Raw genomic sequence first — 18,219 nt, 5'->3', positions numbered from 1 at the left:
TTTAGTTGCAGGGAGATATTTGCATCTTCCTCAGGCACGAACAAATAACAGTAATCAAGAATTCTTTGTTATCAAATAAAGTGAAACCTATATGAATTTTTACACAGCTCGATGCATACATACATACTTCTCTACATATCTACATACATGAATTTTACATTAGCAAATACATTTACATTTGTATCAAGCTCAGCCTGAACGTATTCAAACTTTTCTTTTCAATCCAATATAAATTACATACTACACATGTAGCAATACATGTACATAAATGGATGTAGGTGTTACATGTACATATAAGTGTTTTACTGCGGGATTTAGGTGAATCGTCATATTATTTTACGCCTATAAGTATATTGCTTTCCACACTCATTATCATCGCTGCAGTAGCTAATACTTAGCTGAGTAATATTCTCACGATCACATACCCGTCATAGTAACATACATATGTACTTAAATTTGAGAGTCAAATAAATTCTAGTACAATGAGGGAGACATTAGTTTTTGAAAAGAATATTTATTTTGATGTTTTCACACAACTTCTCTCCTTTCAGAATGGATGACATAAATAAATACAAATTGGATGTGTAGAAATTCTTTCCAAATGGTTGCCAAATGTTTTGAGCACTGAAAATTATTTGGAAGTAGCTTTTAAGATAAATTTAAAGTTGTAATTATTAGACTAAAACTAGCTACGGTCTAAACACTCCATGAGAAACGTGTTGTGGTTGTGCATCATTGAACCAGGAATTTCTCGATAGGAACCTTAGCGAAGAACTCGTTTATGTGTGCCACCAGAATGGGGGCCCACTGCTCGCGGGTGGCTGGTATCCCGACGCGGGTGATCTCTGGGAGATTCTCGTTGACCAAGTTGAGGATCATGCCATCTGTGGGTGAAATTAATTCGGTAATAAACACAAATTCCGCTTGCTTCAACATTAGCAACTTACTAAGGTTACGATCGGAGAAGATCCCATTGGCCACCACTTTGGCATCGCCGATGTGGACATTGGCATTCAGGCGATGAAGGCTGAGGCGCTGCTGTCCGCTGGGCAGCTGCTCAATGTGTCCGTCAGTGAGAATTGTGGCCTTGATGTTGTCTGGAAGTTCACGAAAGTTAAATAAAAAGCACTTTAGGCCATAGCTTGGGGGGCTGTACTCACCCACGGTGATGTTGAATGGACCCTTGGGCACAAGACGCAGTCCACCAAACTTCACGTCCGCCTTGAAGTGTCCGCCGGCCTTCAGCTGAGGAAGACCCACGCCCAGCTTGATCACAAAGCCGTTCTCTGTAAAGTTTGACACCACACTGTTGACCTGGAGGTCGCTGATTCCATAAATCTCCATATCCTTGATCAGTAGTCCACCCTGGATGCCATCGTTTGTGTACCGGAAGATTCCCCGCTTGTAGAAGTACGGATCAATGGATCCCATGTTGAACTCCGGCACTCCATGGTACTTTAGCTTCGGGGCGAATGTCTGGATCAGTCCGCGTATGCATTCGTTGAGCTCCGGCGAGCTGAAACTACAGGGTGTCACGCCATTCGAGACGCTGCTCTGTGTCGTCTGTGGTGTAACTGGAAGGCGAAAGTGATGGGAGATAAGTTCACGATCGGTTAAGTCATGGCTAGCCTCAGTCGTTAAGTTCATCGAGGCATGGCATAGCGCCTTGCTTCGAGGAGATTATGATTATAATTATTATATTTTGTGATCTGTGGCAGCCGTCCAAGCGTGGTCCGGCTCACGTGTTGGACATGAACTGCCCGCTTTTCTGCTGCGTTGACATCCGATTGGGGTTTGTGTCAGGGTGACAACACCTGTCAAGGTTTTAAACAATTAAAATGCCAAGAAGGGAACCGCGTAAGCAGTTACAATGCTATGTGAATCCACCGTGCAAAACATTTTAAGTGATGTTTGAGGAATCCCGCAGTATTGAGAGTCAAGACTTTCCTTGAATCAAAATCGATTTTAAAGTAAACTTCTGGATGTGCGACTATATTCAAGCAATCAATTTGTTCAGGTCTAGTTTGATTCTGTAAACCACTTTCCTGTCTCTTAACTGTTGCAAAACAAGCTGTTGGGCGATGCTTAATTATTATTCAGATTTATTCTCAGGATTTATTTCCTCAGAAGAATCGATCTTTAGTTTATTTTATTTCACTTATATTTTTTTGTAAATAAAATATCTCATAGATGTCACTGACTTGCGACAATTTTCTTTAATTGTTTGATATAATCTTACTAGCACTTAATATTCTCAAGAACAGGTCTAACAATTATTGTATTTCCAATTAATATTATGTGATTAATTTATTGGTTTCAACCTGTTTGCTTTCCATTGATCTTCGAAGTTTACTCGGTTTAATTCTGTAAACCACTTTCCTGTCTCTCTGTTGCACTGTTGCAAAACAAGCAGTTGGGCGATGCTTATTTATTATTGAGATTTATTCTCAGGATTTATTCTCAGGATTTATTCTCTCAGAAGAAGCGATATTTAGTCATGGTTTCTTCATCTTCTAATGACATGCGGAAAGCATTTAAAGCACAATTATATTTAATGTTCCTTTGCCAAATTACCAAAATATGAAATAAAGTTTGCAATTAAGCACTCGAAGAAGGAGTCAATTTTTAGTTAATTCCCAGTTAAACTTTGGCTAGTTTCCAAGCCATTAAAGCGCGTGAGTAACCCTAATGACTCACTTGGCTTGAGGGCCTGGTGTTTTTTTTCTCATTTTGTTGCTCTTTTTGTGGCGTTTTGCTTTTGGTTTGCCTGACAAGTTCAATGTCAAAGGTGAACCGAGTGGCGGGGCAGCCCCACATCAACACTTCCAAATGCCAAAATTAAAAGGTACACACAATGAGTTTAAGCACTTCGTTTTACTAGTTTACAAGCGAGTGAAGTGAAGTTTGTTGCCTAAGTCTTTTGTTTGTCTGTTTGCTCAAGTAAATGTCAATAAATGACCGCTGGTTTTATATTTTTGTGAAGTTTTTTCTTTGCGCAACAGGTTACAATTGCAGCTTTCAGTTCGGCAAAAGCCCAGCAAAAAGACGCTTACGCATTGATGTAGGTCAGTTTTTCAGCCTTACGCTTTTTGCTTTTTGCCAGCGGCTGCCGTAGCGCCGACAGCAGCCGGTTTGGTTTCGAATTTATGCCTCGTTGTTGGTTTTGTTCACGCTGAACTCTTTTCGCAATGTCCCAAACAGCACACAGATACACTCGCACACGCAATCACACCATGCTGCCGATAAAATTAATGCAATTGGCAATATTTTAATGTGACTTTTTCGAGCCTGTTGCTCTCTAGCTCTCTTGTTGATTCTGCATTTATTACCGCTCCGCTCCCTGTTTTGAATCGTAGTCGGTGAATTTCTATTTGCACCGTTTTGTGTACAGTCCACACATCGTCATCAACTTTCGGTGCGGCTTTTACTCCAGTCTTTAAGTGTGTCAAGTTCAAGTGGCAGAGGCGGTGACTTGCCAGTCTTTTTGTTACATCTTTTTTTGATTTGCTGCCTTGCAGTCACAAAAGTGTTAAAACTCGAATAAATAAAATGTTTTTAGTGCAAATAGACTTGCTAATTTCTATTGCAATTTCATTTTCTACAGCCGTTTGGAAATCTCATTTAAAAGTACTTTTTTATTATTGTTGCTTCCGAGTACTTTTCCAGTTTTTTGTATTTTTCTGAAGGTTGCAGGGTTGTAATACGTATGCATTAAAAATATATGTGTATTGTTAAAGAGTTGGCCTGGGTACGCGAGACACTTTTTAATGGGCAGCGCACGAGGCATGGCCTGAGCGGAATTCAAATGAAGAACTCAAAGTCTCTGGAACAAAGGTGGACAGTGAAATGGCGAATCATCTTAGCTTATACAGCAAATACAATAAATAAAGTACACCAATGTTTTGAATAGCAGGAAACGGGCAAATCTGTGTGCTGAATACTTAGCGATAGGAAAAAAACGATTTTGGAATTTATATAAATTAAAGCTCTAATGTTCCCTGCTAATATTTAGGTATTCGATATCAGTTCAGTTTAGTTCTTCCCTTAGCACCATCTTTGATCTATCTGTACATTATTAAATGATTTCTCGTCTGCTTTTATATCTTTCTATATGCTTATGTTCACATTGAATTAGTTCGCTGGAGTTTTGTCCCTTTTTTTTATAGCTCATATCTGCTCCCTTTTCCTCCTGAGAACGCCGATTCCCCAACATTTTCCATGCTGCAGCGAGGAAAAACACCGAATTGATTTTCCATTTTGAATGCCACACGGGCCACGGCAGCCCCATTTTCAATTACATTTTCCAATTGCCACTTAGCAAACAAAAGACTTGAGCAACAAACTTGTTTTTCCTTTAGCGGTTTTTGGCTTCTGGTTTTTTTTTTTTGGTGGCGCAGGGAGTGGGTGTGGAGTGTTGTGTGTTGTTTGAATATCAAGTTCTTGTTTTAGTTACATAATCCCGTTTACCTCCATCAAACTGCAGGCCGCCAAAATCGAATGACCCCGCCTCGGCCTCGCCCTCCGCATACGTCCCAACGTACTCCTGGCCGGGATTGAGACTGGGGCTGGCACTGGGGCTGGAATTTTGATTGGGATCGCTGCTGAACACGCTCGGTGGTGCCGTGGACAGAGTGGCCGCTGAGCCACTTCCGATTGCCAGCGCCACCAGCGTCAGCGTCAGCGAGAGGCAGAGCAAATGCATTTTCGGGCAGCACTTTTGCTTTCCTTCGAACTCTTTCACACACAGTGAAAACCCGTTTGAATGGATTACCTAGCGCTACTCTTTTTGAGTCGCTATTTGACTATACTATTTCTGCGCGGCTTGATTTAACACAATAATCTTGTTTTCTCCGTTGTTTCTCCTTGTTTATTTTTTTTGCGTAACTTTTCAAACCGGCTTCACTTTTATTTCTACACGAGTGTATTTTTTACAGTATCTCTGATGTTTTTGTTGCTTTTGGGTTTTCTCGGTTAACTGCAATTGTTGCTGCAATTGCACACTGATACAAACGCGCACACACAACTACAACTACACACAAATGACAGGGAGAGTACGCGATATGGAGACGGAGACGGACGAACTAATTGCCAAACATCTGCGCAAAAAAATCTGCAGGCAAAATGTTGTGTGTTGACGGCGCGTCGGTTGCAAATCTTGAAATGAGCGCTGCATAAAACCCACGTTTATTTATAGTTTCCGAGCAACACGACTTTTTGAATTTTTTTGCTCCAAAGTTTTTCCATGCTGCTGCCGAAACAGAAACCGAAACCGAAGCCGAAGCCGACAGCGACAATAACACCAACAACCATCCAAACAGCTAAATTCGTATAGGCAAAAGCTCTTCGCTTTTCGAGAGAACAAAACAATCGTGGCTACAGTTGGAGAGTGACTGATCAACTAGCTTTTATGATCATGAGTCATTTCATTAGCCAAAATATTTGAATCTAAAATTTCAAATAAAACAGAGGGGTCAAAGCATAAGATGCCTTTGCAGGTGGACCTCTCCCTCACGCTTCTTATGTGTACATAATAGTCCTGTTTTGATTACATTTCAATTCAATGATCCTACCTTTGCACTGGTAGAATGAAGGCGACTTTACTGTGGATCCATGAAGTCTCTAGTTAATTCATAAAATCTAAAAATCTTGTTAAGCTTAATTTGGATATCAACCAAGATTTTCTTAAATATGAATGTAATTTAAATTAATATTTTACTTTCCAAGTATTTTTGAAGAAAGCTCAAAACAATTAAAAGTTGTTTTCTCAGACACCAGCTTCAGCCGCATACCCACACGGACCACATCAGCATCCATCTAACGATTGCACCCACAAATCTGTCAGAGGAACAATGAGGAAACTGTCACACCTGGATCTGGCACATCTTTCCAATCCCTGTTTTCAGATCAAGTTGCAGGGCACGTTTGCAGTTTGCGAGGGACTGCGGGAGTGAGGCCATACAGGCCATTGTCGGGCCACCTCTCCTACGGGGTGGGTGTTATTCATGAAAAATGTGGGTCAGCTATAAATCTTTGCAGCCATTTGTACTTACTGCGTGCTGGGGAATAGGCCGCATAAAATTATTCATGAACTTGGGAAATGTGGCGTTCAAATCGATGTTCAAGGCTGCCTGAGTACGTGATGCTAGGCGAAGTCCGAGTTTTGGATAGCCAAGATCAGAACGTATGATTTCTCTAGAAGATTGGGAGCTCACTTCCTTTTAGCAACACATCCGTCTAACCACTCTTCGTACAGTCACATCAAATGCCTAATTAAAATGTTTAATCTGGCCATTTATTATGCCTCGCCAGGCGCGGGGCAGACGACACTCGCGTGTTTGTTTGTCGGGGGTTGGCTTCCCTTCCTCAACTGCTTTTAGTATGCGAGTCACCGAGCAGACTCTATAAGCAATAAGAATAAATAATTGTTGGCAATATAGTGGGCTGATTTATGGCATACTTAGCGCTGCTCACGGCTCAAACTTTGCCCAAGTACAATTACATCACTTTATGCTAAGGCAAGTGTACAATAAAATGCACTTTTTATCTCACTATTGCCCCCCAGAGTCCGGTCTGGTCAGCCTCTATTTGTTTGTTTATGCCCATAACTTTAAATTGCCAGCAACTAAAGCAGTTGTCTAAAATCGAAAGCCCCCCATTCGATTCATCTGCTCAATGCATTATTTATTGTCCCGGCAACTGACGCCGCCAGGAACTACGAAAAAATTCTGTTTAGACTCATTAGAGTGCCCCTCTCCACGGAAATCTTTAGTAAAAGGCGAAAGATTTATTCGACAATTGAAGAGAAGCCAGAGTGATTTTGACACACCAAACACGGTCAAGCTGGCATAAGTGTCACCAGAACTAGTTGGGAATCGTAAGAAGTACTGTAAAGGTGCAGCCCTTAAGAATACCTGAAGATTCCCGGGTGAAATCGTCTCGTCTCCCTAGAATCACTTTTAAGAGCATTTCCTGCATCCTACAACAGAGGACCACATACCTGAAATATCTTCTATGCCAAACAATCCATTTTCCATCCTCCCTTAGTAATCCTACTTCTTAGCTCTATCCCACATACACTCCTCCCTTATATTTTTCATACGTGGAATTTTTCTCAATGGAAATTACCTCAAAGTAACCCCTAACACAGGAAAGGACGCATAAGCAGGAAGAGCGCTAGTCATTACATTATAATTCCCAAGTGGTTCTGACGGATCACCTATGGTCTGGCGGCTGTTTTACCATATCCAGTTATCGCTTCTCGGCCTTATGGCTAAGATCAAAGTGTAGTATCTGTTCTTATCAGCTTAACATCTGATAGTTTCTCCATTGGAGAACAACAAATGTTAAACTGATTTTTGGAATCAGACGGAGTGCTAGGGGCTTGCTCCACCTCTGTCGCGGGTTGGCCCGGTATTGCAGTACCGCCGGGATTTCGGCCCAACTGATAAATAAATTTCACACAGTAATCGTTAATTGAAGTTACGAATAGTAGTTACTCGCCCAGTTTGAGTCTTGCTCAATTTCACTTTACAGCTCGCACTTGGCCTGTGATACTCGTACCGACCGACATACATCCCCCATTGTCTGTTTAAGGTCAGTCAGCTTGCGGCTATGGTGCACTTAACCTATAAACGCTATTATCATTAGAGGTAGGTCACCCAGGGGCGTGATTTCGAAAACAGTTGAATGAATTGAACGAGCCGGCATGGGGCATGTAATGGGCAATTAAAACTAGTTTTTTTTTACATTTCCATTCTTTTAGTTGGCTGGGCTCATAAAGGGCAAGCTGCAGCTTGCTTGGCGCCTAGAATGAAATGCTCATATAAATTGTACATACAACAATTATCATTTAATTTCACCTAATGCAATGAAATCATTTATATGCACTATAAAGCCATCATCACAAATTGTAAATCTATAAATAATTGAACTACTCCTCGATAAACTGATCGATGGGAACCAGTTCTAAAGACTCGTTGAACATGCGCAGTATGAGGGGCTGCCAATACTGACGCGTCTCAGGCAGCATTATTCCATAGATATCGCGCCAATATTGATTGGCGACATTGAGAGCTAGTTCATCTGTAAATAGAGATTCGAAAATTACGTTCGGGATCTATCAGATCTACACCATCCACCAATCCTCTAAATTTGGATTTCGCTGGAACAATGTACTACCATTTTCCTATTACTCACCCAGTTCTGGATCTGCGAAAATTCCATTGGCTTTGATTTTTAAATCTCCAATCTTTGGCTTTGTATCGATGCGGCTGAGGCGCAGGAACCGATGACCATCCTTCCTGTAGATCTCACCCTCAGTTAGCGTCGTCGTCTCCACATCCTCTGAAAAAATTAGAGCAATAGCTAATTACAAATACCCCAGAACAGAGCAAATTAGAGCAGCACACTCACTCAGCGTTACGTTGAATTCGCCTTTGGGCTTCAGCTGGAGCTGATTCACCTGCATGTCGGCCTTGTAGCTGCCTATAATTTTCATCGTCGGCATGTAGGTGATCAGGCGCATCCTGACTTTGTCGCCATCGACCTTGATGCTCACATCTTTGGCGGTGTTGGACGCGAATCCGTAGATCTTGGCATTCCGCACGGTGATGCGGCCGTTGACAGTGCCACTTGAGTACTGGAAACTTGTGCGATTAAGGTGGAAGGGCTCATAGGGCGGAATTTTCAGGTCGGGATTGCCATCCTTGAGACGCGGCGTCATCGTATTAAATATCTGCTTGATGCACTCCCCAAGCTGGTCCTCGTTCGTTGAGCATTTCGGCAAATCTTTCGCTGTGGAAATCCGATAGATAATGCAAACTCTCGTGTCTTGAAAAATGGTACACACCCGTAAAGTATTTGCTACTATCAGCGGGAGAGGGTGCTGCATTGACTCCCAAAGCCATCAGGCACATTAATCCAATAGTGAAATGCATTCTGATGAACTATTTTGTATCCTTTCTATGCCTGATCGGCTGTCCAAACTTGCGGCTAGAACGTTTGCGAGCAACTGAATCTCTCACTCAACAAGTCGAGCTATTTTATTCTCGAAATTAGCACAACGCTGCACATTCCTAGTCAGAGACTAGAGAATAGCGACTGGTGACTGGAGACTGGAGCGCCGCTTAGCTCGTACTAAACTGAGTAAATTTTACTTGTAAATCAGCAAATCCAGCAGACAGTTAGACTTTGACTGATCGCAAAACCGGCTCCGTCCCTCTGATTTATAATGTCGTATTATTAAATGGTAAAATTATTGAAAATGTAATAGCCTACGACAACGATGATTTGCGACAAATCATTTTAATAATTACCTTCTCCCCTTTATCACGGATGAATTGTTTTGGCCATACATTGGGATATAGCCACACCGTCGAAGGGTATCTGCCAGATTGAGCCAGAAGCGAGCTTCAGAGCTGGTGAGTCATTTCCGTATAAATGTTCGATTAGATATGCACAATTCCACTATGAACTTTACTTTTTGCACGCCCCAGAAACGGAGCAACTTGCATACTATATTATATGCCGTTCTGATTTGTACGAGTGGAAGTCGTTACACTGTGCAACAACCTTCTGACTCAATGCCGCCGCCACTAATCTGGACTTCTGAAATTTCTCAGCTAGATTATTTTGTGGAGCTCTTCAGCCTGTGTTCAATTTTACGTACACAAATAAAATTAATTCATGCACTGATGGCGGAATCATTTTGGATAGTGCCTAGATGTAACAGAGCTTACGTAGATTAAGTTGACCCGGGCCCACCATTATATTTAAATGTCAATTCTAGAGTTAGTCATGTAATTTCAAACAATTTTCCCAGTGTAGCTATACGGCATACTGACACAGATGTCGTCAAGCAATCAATCATTAATTATCGCCGAGCAGATCGTGTTGAAATTTAATGCAAATAAGTTATACCCTCTAATCGTATTAGTGCACATTTAAATTTTGTTGAAGCCCATTACGATCGCCTCCGAGTAGATAGCTAAGTCTGGTTTGTTTTATAATAATAATAAACATAAAATAAGGAGGAAATTATATTTCTCGGGATTGTATCACATTTACTCGGGTTTTGCAGCCACTCCTCTGCCAAGAGTAAGATCAAAAGATTATCAACAAAATCGACATAGTTAAGGCTAAACTAATGTACGTTCAGAGTGCACTCAAGTATAATCAAATCTAGAGGCATGAGACCAAACGATAAATATGATGTATTGGCAACCAAATCAAGTCAATGGCAAATACCGATAATTACTTTCTATCCTGATTATGAAAATATGATATGAAGGCTTGCAGCTGCGTTACCAGTCATGGTAGTGGTTAGTGGCAGGTATTTGCATATCAATTTCTTTCAAATTAGTTGTATACAATTTATTCTGTATCCTGAGATTGGTTGCAGATAGATCAGGCATTTGTGGGATTTGATACTCTTTATTGGGACACAAACTATGTTAACACCTTGAGTAAAACATATAGAAGCGAAGTGTTTAAATACTATAACAATGGTAAGGTAAGTCAAAGAATTCTCTCAATTCTTGGTCACCAGCATATCGAATGGTAGGGCAGCAAAGAAATCGTTTGAGGACTTCAGAAGCAGCGGCTGCCAGGTGGCCAGAGTCTCGGGCAACATTGCCTGATAGAGCTGGCGCCAGTACTGGTTTATAAAGTCCAAGATGACATCGTCTGCACGCACAAAAAAAGATAGTTTTATACAGTAGATTAAGTGATTTGGTCGTAATGGAGCTTACTCAGAGCCGGATCGGGCACCAGGCCATTGGCGTAGAAACGCAGGTCGCCCACTTTGGGCTCAGTCTCCAGTTTGGTCAGACGCAAGTAAGTGTGACCGTCGCGCTCGTACAGCTCCCCTGTGGGCCTCGCCCTCATGGTGACATCGGCTGCAAGTAAATGCCATAATATTAATTATATTTAGTTTTGAACTGGGGGTAGCTTTGTGGGACTCACTGAGGGTGACGTTAAAGGTGCCCTTTGGGGTAAGCTTCAGGTCGTTGAGCTTGATGTCTGCTTTGTAGGCGCCCTCGACCAGCATTTGGGGGACGTGCGAGAGAATCTCCATCCGCACCTGTCCGTTCTTCATACGAAAGTTGACCTTGTCCACAATGCCCTCGCTGAGGCCGTGCACTACGACGTTCTTCATGGCAATGCGTCCCTGGAGCAGACCCGAGCTGTACGTATAGGAACTTTTGCCCATCTCGAACGGATCCAGCGGCGGTATGTTCAGCTCGCTGATGCCGTACTTCATGCGAGGGGTAATCTGCTGGAGGCCCTGCTTGATGCACTCGTTGATATTGAGATCGCTCTCCCGACAGGTCGGTATGTCGCCGGCTGTCGAAGGTCAAACGAATCAGATTAGAACGCGATTAGGCAGACCCTGACATATTTAGCTACACATAAACGTTAATTATATCGTCTACGATCTATGCGCTTATGCTCAGAACGTGACATTTTTCCAGTTGAGAATATTCGGTTTGAGTTTGTGTAATCGTCGCTTTGCTGCTCACATAATTGTCAACGTCATGCGCAATTTATCTGCTGTTTGGCTTTTGTTTTTGCCTATGCTCCGAACGAGAATTACTACATTCAATTAAAAAGAGTTTCCACTGTACTGACTACACTTCAGTTGTTCGCATCCAGCTGGTTTCGCCTCGACTCTGCTTGTAATTAAGACTTTTTGCATTGCTCAGCCGTAGCCGTGGGCAAGGCCGTTCAGCGGAAGTGACAATTCCACACAAAAGACTTAGGCCACGAACTTGCCGAAACATCCAGCAAATGGCAATTTCAAGCGCCAACGAAACGATTCTATTTTTATTTACCCCCATGAACAAGCTATATTTATGACAATAAACCTAAACCACTTGGCTGGCAAATGGTCAGCATGACAATTCAAATTTAATTAAATAGAATCTGAATCTGAATCAAACCAAAATAAACTCGAAGCAAGTGAATATGATCAGTGCTTTCCGAAAATTGCAAATGGAATACGCTTTGTGGAATATCAGAAAAATATATATATTTTCCCACTTCTAGGCATCAATTATTTTTTATAAGCTTCTGGGCCTTAAAAGCCCCCCCTTTCACTTCTAGAATACTAATCATGATATTATATATTTTGTTTGCCCATAGAACCGCCTGCAAGCCATTAATAGATTCCACAAATAAGGATTAATTATGGTAATCAATAAAAGTAAATAGAATCTTGCTTTTTTTGTTGTATACTAGTATTGTATGAATTTGTGCACTTAGCTTTAGCTCTACCGTAAAGCTAATACAATTTGTCACATTTCGTTGCGATCCCACAACTACGTACATGTACGTATTTATTGTGCAATCCCATTGTTTTAAGGAAAACTGTATGAACTTTGACTCCTAAGTAGGCTGATTGCTTTGTTATAAAATTCACACAAACGTTGCGTGCCTCACACGATTATTGCTATTAGAAGATGGCGATCTTTTCGCTTCTCTTGAATTTCGTTATTTATCTGCTAATACCACAGCTTTTAAGATGATGTCTCAAATGTTCCTGCTACAAATGTGTGACAAATGGGAAAAGTGTTACTTAGGATAAATATCGAAAACTACGTTTAACCAATTACGTGAAAAATTTCAAAATTGAAGCAAAAAATATTTGATATATCGTTTTAGTACTGGACCAATTATTCGTTCTTCCACTGTATCATTTACCTTAAATGTACATACAATTAAAAAAAAATATTCTTTCCATTCTACTATACAGATTTTCTTCAGAGCTACCGCGTAAAGAATTTAATAATTTTATGGTAAAGCCATATGGTGACAGAAAATGTAATTTCTGCTATTTCTGACTCTATTGGTTATAACATGCCAAGCTATTATTATTTTTTTGTGGTTTTGTCAATGTCACAACTAACATAGCAGCTACCTGAAGCACTTGCAACAATAAATCTAAGAATCTAATATCTGCGCTGAGCATCTGTGTACTGTACTGTGACTATTGTTTAAACATCTATGAAATACAAGGCTTATAGTTTTACACAAAATATCGTTTCTCTGTAAATCTAATATTTAGTGGGCACAGTTTTTGTTTCACTTATATATCATTTTTGGCACTCACATAATTCTCGGACTGGCTTGAACTCAACGGGTGGCAGCTCCGCTCCGAAATTCTGTGCCAGGCACACTCCGCACAGTGTGACCACAACGAAGTTCCACAATAGATTCATAATCTTTGGTAGTTTTAATTAATAGCTCTTGATGATAAGTTCGTGGTTGCTCCGGTTTGGCTTACTCTCAGGGTAGGGAAATGAACCTGGCCAATGCAAATGCGAGTCGACTTCTGAGACTTTCGATCAGAGGGGGCCTTTTATTTATGGCCAGAAAGCAAATCAAATCAAAGCCAATAAAAGCGAAATTGCAAAGACAAACGACAATGCAAACACAAACACTGATGCGCGGCAATAACAAATAATAGGGATTGGGTGGAGGAGGCGACGGAGGTGGAAGTGGAGGCGCGATGCCTCTGTTCACCGGCGAAACGAAAATAGTCATAGCTTGGGGCTAGGGATGGGATTGGATGGATCACGCGGGTAATTACCCGGCATGAAAAATCCATAGCAGTTGTAAAATTGAAATTTTCTAGAATTCTTTATATTTACTTTATTTTTGTTCTGCACGAAATTGAGTTTTGCAGTGAGTGACACGGAGAACAACTTTGCCACTGCCCATCTCTACGCGTACATGGAACTAATGACGACGACGTCGTCGTTGTCGTTTATAGATAACAAAGCAAATGCAAAAGTCAGCAGCGAAATACAAACGACATTATTAAATCCCCTCCCCGAGTCGTGAAGTTGAAGCCACCAATCCCCCAGCGAGTCGCCTCGACTTGGCTCGACCCAAAACCGACCCGACCCATCAGATCCAACTACCAACTAACGACAATCGACTACCGGCAGCTGTCGGATGCACTCCAAGCAGCTTTTGATGTTTCCTCGTCTTGCATTGCTCGACACGTGAACGTCTCCAGATCTTGGTCTCGGTGTCGGTGTGCCCCTGGAATGGATTCGCTTCTGGGTAATGAAATTAAAACAAACACTCAATTACAACAGTTTGCCCAGCACTCGGATCAATTCCAACTGTTTAGGGATTAGTCACTGCTCGACTGAAGGGGCAACTATTCAAAGGTCTTTCTGGGATCATCGGCAAATTAGCAGGGGTGCAAAATCTCTCCTCTTGTTTGAGGAAACTAACTATTAAATTAGATAGCACTGCAATTACTCTACAAAGTTTACAGGTTACACAGTTCAGTAGTAGCTACATTTATCAGCCAATCTTACTTGCATCCGAGTGCATGGTATATTCCAATATTTTTTGTATATTTTGAGAATCTTTTCATGCATAGTTATGTACATACATATGTACACATGTATGTATATACGAGTAGTTGCTCAAGATAAGAGGTTTGTTCACTTGTCTGGCATTGCATAGATAAGGTTCCCCGTACATAAGTCGAATTTCCAATTGCACATCAACTGCACTTGAACTTCCCCGTGAACATTTCATTTCCATAGAGCTTCGAAGCTTTGGCACGTGCTAGATCTACGCTATTTACAATTCAAAAGCCTGTCAAGAACTCTAGACAGTCCCCATCATGGAACCTGCACAGCTCATCGTAGTTTCAGTTGCATATCTTATCGCAGTCTGCCCTAGAAAATTCCAAGAGCGCGCCATCTCCCACGTCGATCTATGTATCCCCTGACCTAGCACAAGACGAGACGAGAAACCCAATCCAAATCCCAAGCCTTATCAACTCTTGTCTGCCTTTTGCAACCCAAGTAAAAGTCACTCCAAGGCGAACCTCTCCGACCTCATCTTATCGGCATCTATTGCAAGAGACTGCCTTTCCAAGAACTGAGAACCCTTAAAATAACTCACTGCGGTGCCACATGTACTACACACATATCTTATCAATGGGGGTAAGGACAAAAGAGGATAGACAAATGAGGCCGCAAAATACATTTGGGCAAAAACCAAATTGAAAAATTGAAAAATTGAACAAGAATACGAATACTCGTAAGACAATCGGCATTGACAGAAAGAAGCTGCGACAATGGATAATGGACAAGCCCGGAATAATCAGCAAAAGAGGAACAAACTCGAATTGAATGAACATCGGCCATTGTATTGTAGATCGGACAAACAATGGGCGCGCATTTTGCCACCTACGGCGTAGGCAGAGTCAGGGGCAGGCGACAGGCGACAGGCGACAGTGCAGGGGAGGAAGATCGACTGCAAATTTGTCCAGTCCAGCCAGAATGCTGACAAGAACAAACATGCACAGAGACGCGGCCCAGCGCAGCGGGTGTCGTCTCGCTCTGCACTGGTAGGTAAAACAGGTTGTGTGAAAGGGATGGGATGCAATCGACGCGTGCATATGCGTGCGCAGGCGCAAGCGCAGAGAGAGCAGGCGTAGGCGCAGGCAAATCAGCTGATTTTATGATCTTGTTTGTGTTTTGCAAAAAAAACATTTCTACTCGATTTTGTGTAAACAGAGCCATAAACTGTTTGGCGGATTACAGCGGGCGGCACTGGTGAGGTGATAAGCGCGTGCACGCGGTTGCATATAAGACAAGTGAGACGGCAACGGGTCATCAGTCAATCATCAAGTGACACAGAGAGCAGAACATCATCATCATCATCATCATCATCAGCAAAATGCAGTCCACGGAGAGCAATCAAATCTATCGCCACAAGAAATTTGATTTTGGGCGATCCTCGGCAGACAAAACCGATCTGCTCCTAAAGGAAGAGCTCATCTCCCGCACTGGAACGCCCTACAGCAGTCGCAGCGCTTACGATGAGTGGGAGGAGGAGGAGCACAGCACCAGCCGCTGTTCCAGCGAGTATGGAAGCACCTATCTGCCGCTGGCCAAGCGCCGACGCCTGGACACATCGACCACAGCATCCTCAACCGCATCCTCCTCGCACTCTCTGACCTCGATCAGCGCGGCCGCTCTGCAAAACATCTGCAAATATCACGGAAACATGGTGCGGAAGTTTCCCAAGAAGGAGCGCACGCCCAAGGATCAGGAGCGGCGGAACAAGAACACCATTGCCTGCCGCATGAGTCGCCGCGTGAAAAAACTCGAGCATTTGGCCATCGAGGAGCAGTACAACGAGTTCTCCAGCCAGCATCTCAAAATTGCCGAGCAGAGCATGCGAGCCTGTGTGTATCTGAATCACCTCCAGCAGCTGGTCCAGCAGGAGTCCAAGGAAACGAAAGGCCCAGCAACAACACCTAAGCCGCCGCAGAAGGTTCCAATGGCTGCGAAGAACTTCAGCATCGAATATCTGATCGGAGCGATGCAACGGGAGCAGTGCAGCTACTCCGAGGCCACTCCCGCCTTAATCACTGTGTGATTACATTACTTGATTTAAGTATTAGCTTAAAGCTTGTTTTAAGTGTTATTTTGTAAGTTTCTTCAAGAAATGAATACGTTTGAAATTAGGGACTTAGTTTTTTAGGATCTTAGCCATAAACCCCTTACTATCTGATTATGATTCGATATGAGTAGAACCCATATATAGTAATAATGGACTTGTATTACTTGCAGCAACGTTTCTTTAAGAGATAAAAATTCTGATCCATGATACTTGGCTTTATTATTAATCCTTTTTAGGAGCACACTCGTACTTATATGTCATCGGGTTGAGCCGCAATCTGTCCATACCGACCGGTGGCATAGATCTTCTTCTCGTCGAGCAGGGCGAAAAAGAATGGATGCGAGGCAAAGAAGTGATTCGCTGCTCTCTCGCTATCATGCCTGAGCACTTCTCTGTTCCGATCTGCAAGCCCGTGATGGTGCTTCAAGTTGATGCCGTCTTCGTTCAGCTTTAGCTTGGTGAAATGGGCAATCTTGCGCACCCAAAGACCCTCTGTTTGGCCAGTTACAAGGCTGAAGTCGGCTTCATCCTGCTGGAAGGCTCTCTGAACGCCCAAGAAGTCCATGCCGCGGGCGAGTTGAATGTGGGTCGTGAGATCCACGACGGGCAAGCGAACATCGTACTCTTCCGTTTCCATGTCGGTCAGGAGCAAGCGGCGCAAGTCCACAAACTCCAGCTCCTCTTCAAGCTGTCGCAGTCCCTCCAGCCGCTGTGGCAGTATCACCATGAACTTCACCGAACTATTTGGCAAGTGGCAGAAGCAGCATTGCCGATCGCAAGCTGTTCAGTCGGGCCACCTGACGCCTCCTGGGCAAACTGTACATGGTGTCCACGTAGGTGCGACGTCTCTTGTCCACATTAAACTCGCGCATGCGTCGGTTCTCCCGGTGGAAGCCAGCATCGTCCCACCGGGCCCAGAAGGCCGCTCCCGTCACAATCAGGATTTCGGGTTGAATTTGCAATTCGAAGGGGAGGTCGTCTCTATCGAACAGAGAGCTGCGGAGGAAGCTCGGGCTCAACCTCCACAGCTTCCTAGTCAGGCTGCGAATCGTGCGAGTCGGATGGGTAGGCACCAGATCCACTCCCATATCGCGAATCTTTTGCACATACACCGAGCTTAGCTTTAGTTCGGGAGGCACGAAAACCCCGACGTACCTCAACTCCTTAAACTTGTCCGCAGCTGGACGTTGGACAACAATTCCCATCGGTTCCACCTGCTCGGACTCTGGTGGGTTCATTGCTTCACGCACTTCATCCGCCGTGGAGCCGTTGGAGCCGTGGAACAAAATTCCCAGCGCAGCCCTAACATTTTCATGGGATATCGCCACGCCATTGGGTACAAAAATCTCTATACCGTCGACAATGGCTCTGTGGAGCAGCGTCGCATACTGCCGCTGGGGCCATCCATCGGGATACCGCTCCGTTGGGATAATCTCTCGACTCGGGCCGATCCAACAACTGCAAAACCAAAGGATGTCAACCAGAACGCCAACTAAAGGGGTAAACATTTACTAAAACAGCCTCTTCCGTCCACATTCAACACTCACCTCTCATTGTGGCCGGGATATGCTACTACTGCTTTGAATTGCATATTAATAAATACGAGTATATCAGCGAAATCCAGTTACGGCTGCTTACAAGCCATGATAATCAAATCGGTCATGCTTGGGGACTGGGGCGTCTTGCATAACATCCACTGATCAGATGGGCTAGAATTGTGGGTACTATGGAACGAGCTGGAAATACTAGAATTTTGATCAACTTGTGGGTATGTTAGACACC

The 18,219-nt window shown here is 43.1% G+C and overlaps 6 protein-coding genes and 2 non-coding genes across 8 annotated transcripts; 2 read left to right on the top strand and 6 right to left on the bottom strand.

The window, feature by feature from the left end:
- Positions 1 to 494: 494 nt before the first annotated feature.
- LOC111072545 lies at positions 495 to 5,168 on the bottom strand. The gene is made up of 4 exons (XM_022364487.2): positions 4,468 to 5,168; positions 1,161 to 1,574; positions 948 to 1,097; positions 495 to 884 (listed from the first exon to the last, which is right to left on the bottom strand). The coding sequence occupies exons 1-4, from the start codon at positions 4,700 to 4,702 to the stop codon at positions 733 to 735; spliced, it is 951 nt and encodes a 316-aa protein (XP_022220179.1). The 5' UTR covers positions 4,703 to 5,168; the 3' UTR covers positions 495 to 732.
- Positions 5,169 to 6,697: 1,529 nt separating this feature from the next.
- On the bottom strand, positions 6,698 to 6,815 carry LOC121403987. Its single transcript, XR_005967633.1, has one exon. It is a non-coding gene; the product is annotated as a U5 spliceosomal RNA (small nuclear RNA).
- Positions 6,816 to 7,250: 435 nt separating this feature from the next.
- Positions 7,251 to 7,446, top strand: LOC121403997. Its single transcript, XR_005967643.1, has one exon. It is a non-coding gene; the product is annotated as a U2 spliceosomal RNA (small nuclear RNA).
- A 384-nt stretch (positions 7,447 to 7,830) lies between these two features.
- Positions 7,831 to 9,073, bottom strand: LOC111072497. Its single transcript, XM_022364413.2, has 4 exons — positions 8,849 to 9,073; positions 8,413 to 8,793; positions 8,197 to 8,343; positions 7,831 to 8,082 (listed from the first exon to the last, which is right to left on the bottom strand). Exons 1-4 carry the CDS (start codon positions 8,934 to 8,936, stop codon positions 7,931 to 7,933), a joined length of 768 nt encoding a protein of 255 aa, XP_022220105.2. The 5' UTR covers positions 8,937 to 9,073; the 3' UTR covers positions 7,831 to 7,930.
- A 1,344-nt stretch (positions 9,074 to 10,417) lies between these two features.
- On the bottom strand, positions 10,418 to 13,336 carry LOC111072495. Its single transcript, XM_022364409.2, has 4 exons — positions 13,109 to 13,336; positions 10,963 to 11,343; positions 10,749 to 10,895; positions 10,418 to 10,683 (listed from the first exon to the last, which is right to left on the bottom strand). Exons 1-4 carry the CDS (start codon positions 13,215 to 13,217, stop codon positions 10,529 to 10,531), a joined length of 792 nt encoding a protein of 263 aa, XP_022220101.1. The 5' UTR covers positions 13,218 to 13,336; the 3' UTR covers positions 10,418 to 10,528.
- Positions 13,337 to 15,702: 2,366 nt separating this feature from the next.
- LOC111072553 (protein Mabiki) lies at positions 15,703 to 16,750 on the top strand. Its single transcript, XM_022364496.2, has one exon. The coding sequence runs from the start codon at positions 15,709 to 15,711 to the stop codon at positions 16,411 to 16,413; it is 705 nt and encodes a 234-aa protein (XP_022220188.1). The 5' UTR covers positions 15,703 to 15,708; the 3' UTR covers positions 16,414 to 16,750.
- On the bottom strand, positions 16,688 to 17,164 carry LOC121403952 (serpin B10-like). Its single transcript, XM_041592398.1, has one exon. The coding sequence runs from the start codon at positions 17,162 to 17,164 to the stop codon at positions 16,688 to 16,690; it is 477 nt and encodes a 158-aa protein (XP_041448332.1).
- A 13-nt stretch (positions 17,165 to 17,177) lies between these two features.
- LOC111072551 lies at positions 17,178 to 18,077 on the bottom strand. The gene is made up of 2 exons (XM_022364494.2): positions 17,985 to 18,077; positions 17,178 to 17,929 (listed from the first exon to the last, which is right to left on the bottom strand). The coding sequence occupies exons 1-2, from the start codon at positions 17,989 to 17,991 to the stop codon at positions 17,178 to 17,180; spliced, it is 759 nt and encodes a 252-aa protein (XP_022220186.2). The 5' UTR covers positions 17,992 to 18,077.
- Positions 18,078 to 18,219: the final 142 nt, after the last annotated feature.

The sequence above is a fragment of the Drosophila obscura genome, unplaced genomic scaffold, assembly GCF_018151105.1.
Source record: "Drosophila obscura isolate BZ-5 IFL unplaced genomic scaffold, ASM1815110v1 contig_179, whole genome shotgun sequence".
Classification (NCBI taxonomy): Eukaryota; Metazoa; Arthropoda; class Insecta; order Diptera; family Drosophilidae; genus Drosophila; species Drosophila obscura.
This window is presented reverse-complemented; position numbering and strand designations above follow the sequence as displayed.

What these genes read in the sequence shown, in the direction of transcription:
- LOC111072545 (XM_022364487.2), bottom strand. Translation starts at nt 4,702, where the DNA reads ATGCATTTGCTCTGCCTCTCGCTGACGCTGACGCTGGTGGCGCTGGCA. An exon ending in CGGCCTGCAGTTTGATGGAG is followed by an intron (nt 1,575 to 4,467) that starts GTAAACGGGATT and finishes TTCGCCTTCCAG; the next exon opens with TTACACCACAGACGACACAG. An exon ending in TCCATTCAACATCACCGTGG is followed by an intron (nt 1,098 to 1,160) that starts GTGAGTACAGCC and finishes GTGAACTTCCAG; the next exon opens with ACAACATCAAGGCCACAATT.
- LOC111072497 (XM_022364413.2), bottom strand. Translation starts at nt 8,936, where the DNA reads ATGCATTTCACTATTGGATTAATGTGCCTGATGGCTTTGGGAGTCAAT. An exon ending in TAGTAGCAAATACTTTACGG is followed by an intron (nt 8,794 to 8,848) that starts GTGTGTACCATT and finishes GGATTTCCACAG; the next exon opens with CGAAAGATTTGCCGAAATGC. An exon ending in CGAATTCAACGTAACGCTGA is followed by an intron (nt 8,344 to 8,412) that starts GTGAGTGTGCTG and finishes TAATTTTTTCAG; the next exon opens with AGGATGTGGAGACGACGACG.
- LOC111072495 (XM_022364409.2), bottom strand. Translation starts at nt 13,217, where the DNA reads ATGAATCTATTGTGGAACTTCGTTGTGGTCACACTGTGCGGAGTGTGC. An exon ending in CAAGCCAGTCCGAGAATTAT is followed by an intron (nt 11,344 to 13,108) that starts GTGAGTGCCAAA and finishes GACCTTCGACAG; the next exon opens with CCGGCGACATACCGACCTGT. An exon ending in CACCTTTAACGTCACCCTCA is followed by an intron (nt 10,896 to 10,962) that starts GTGAGTCCCACA and finishes ATTTACTTGCAG; the next exon opens with CCGATGTCACCATGAGGGCG.
- LOC111072553 (XM_022364496.2), top strand. Translation starts at nt 15,709, where the DNA reads ATGCAGTCCACGGAGAGCAATCAAATCTATCGCCACAAGAAATTTGAT.
- LOC121403952 (XM_041592398.1), bottom strand. Translation starts at nt 17,164, where the DNA reads ATGGTGATACTGCCACAGCGGCTGGAGGGACTGCGACAGCTTGAAGAG.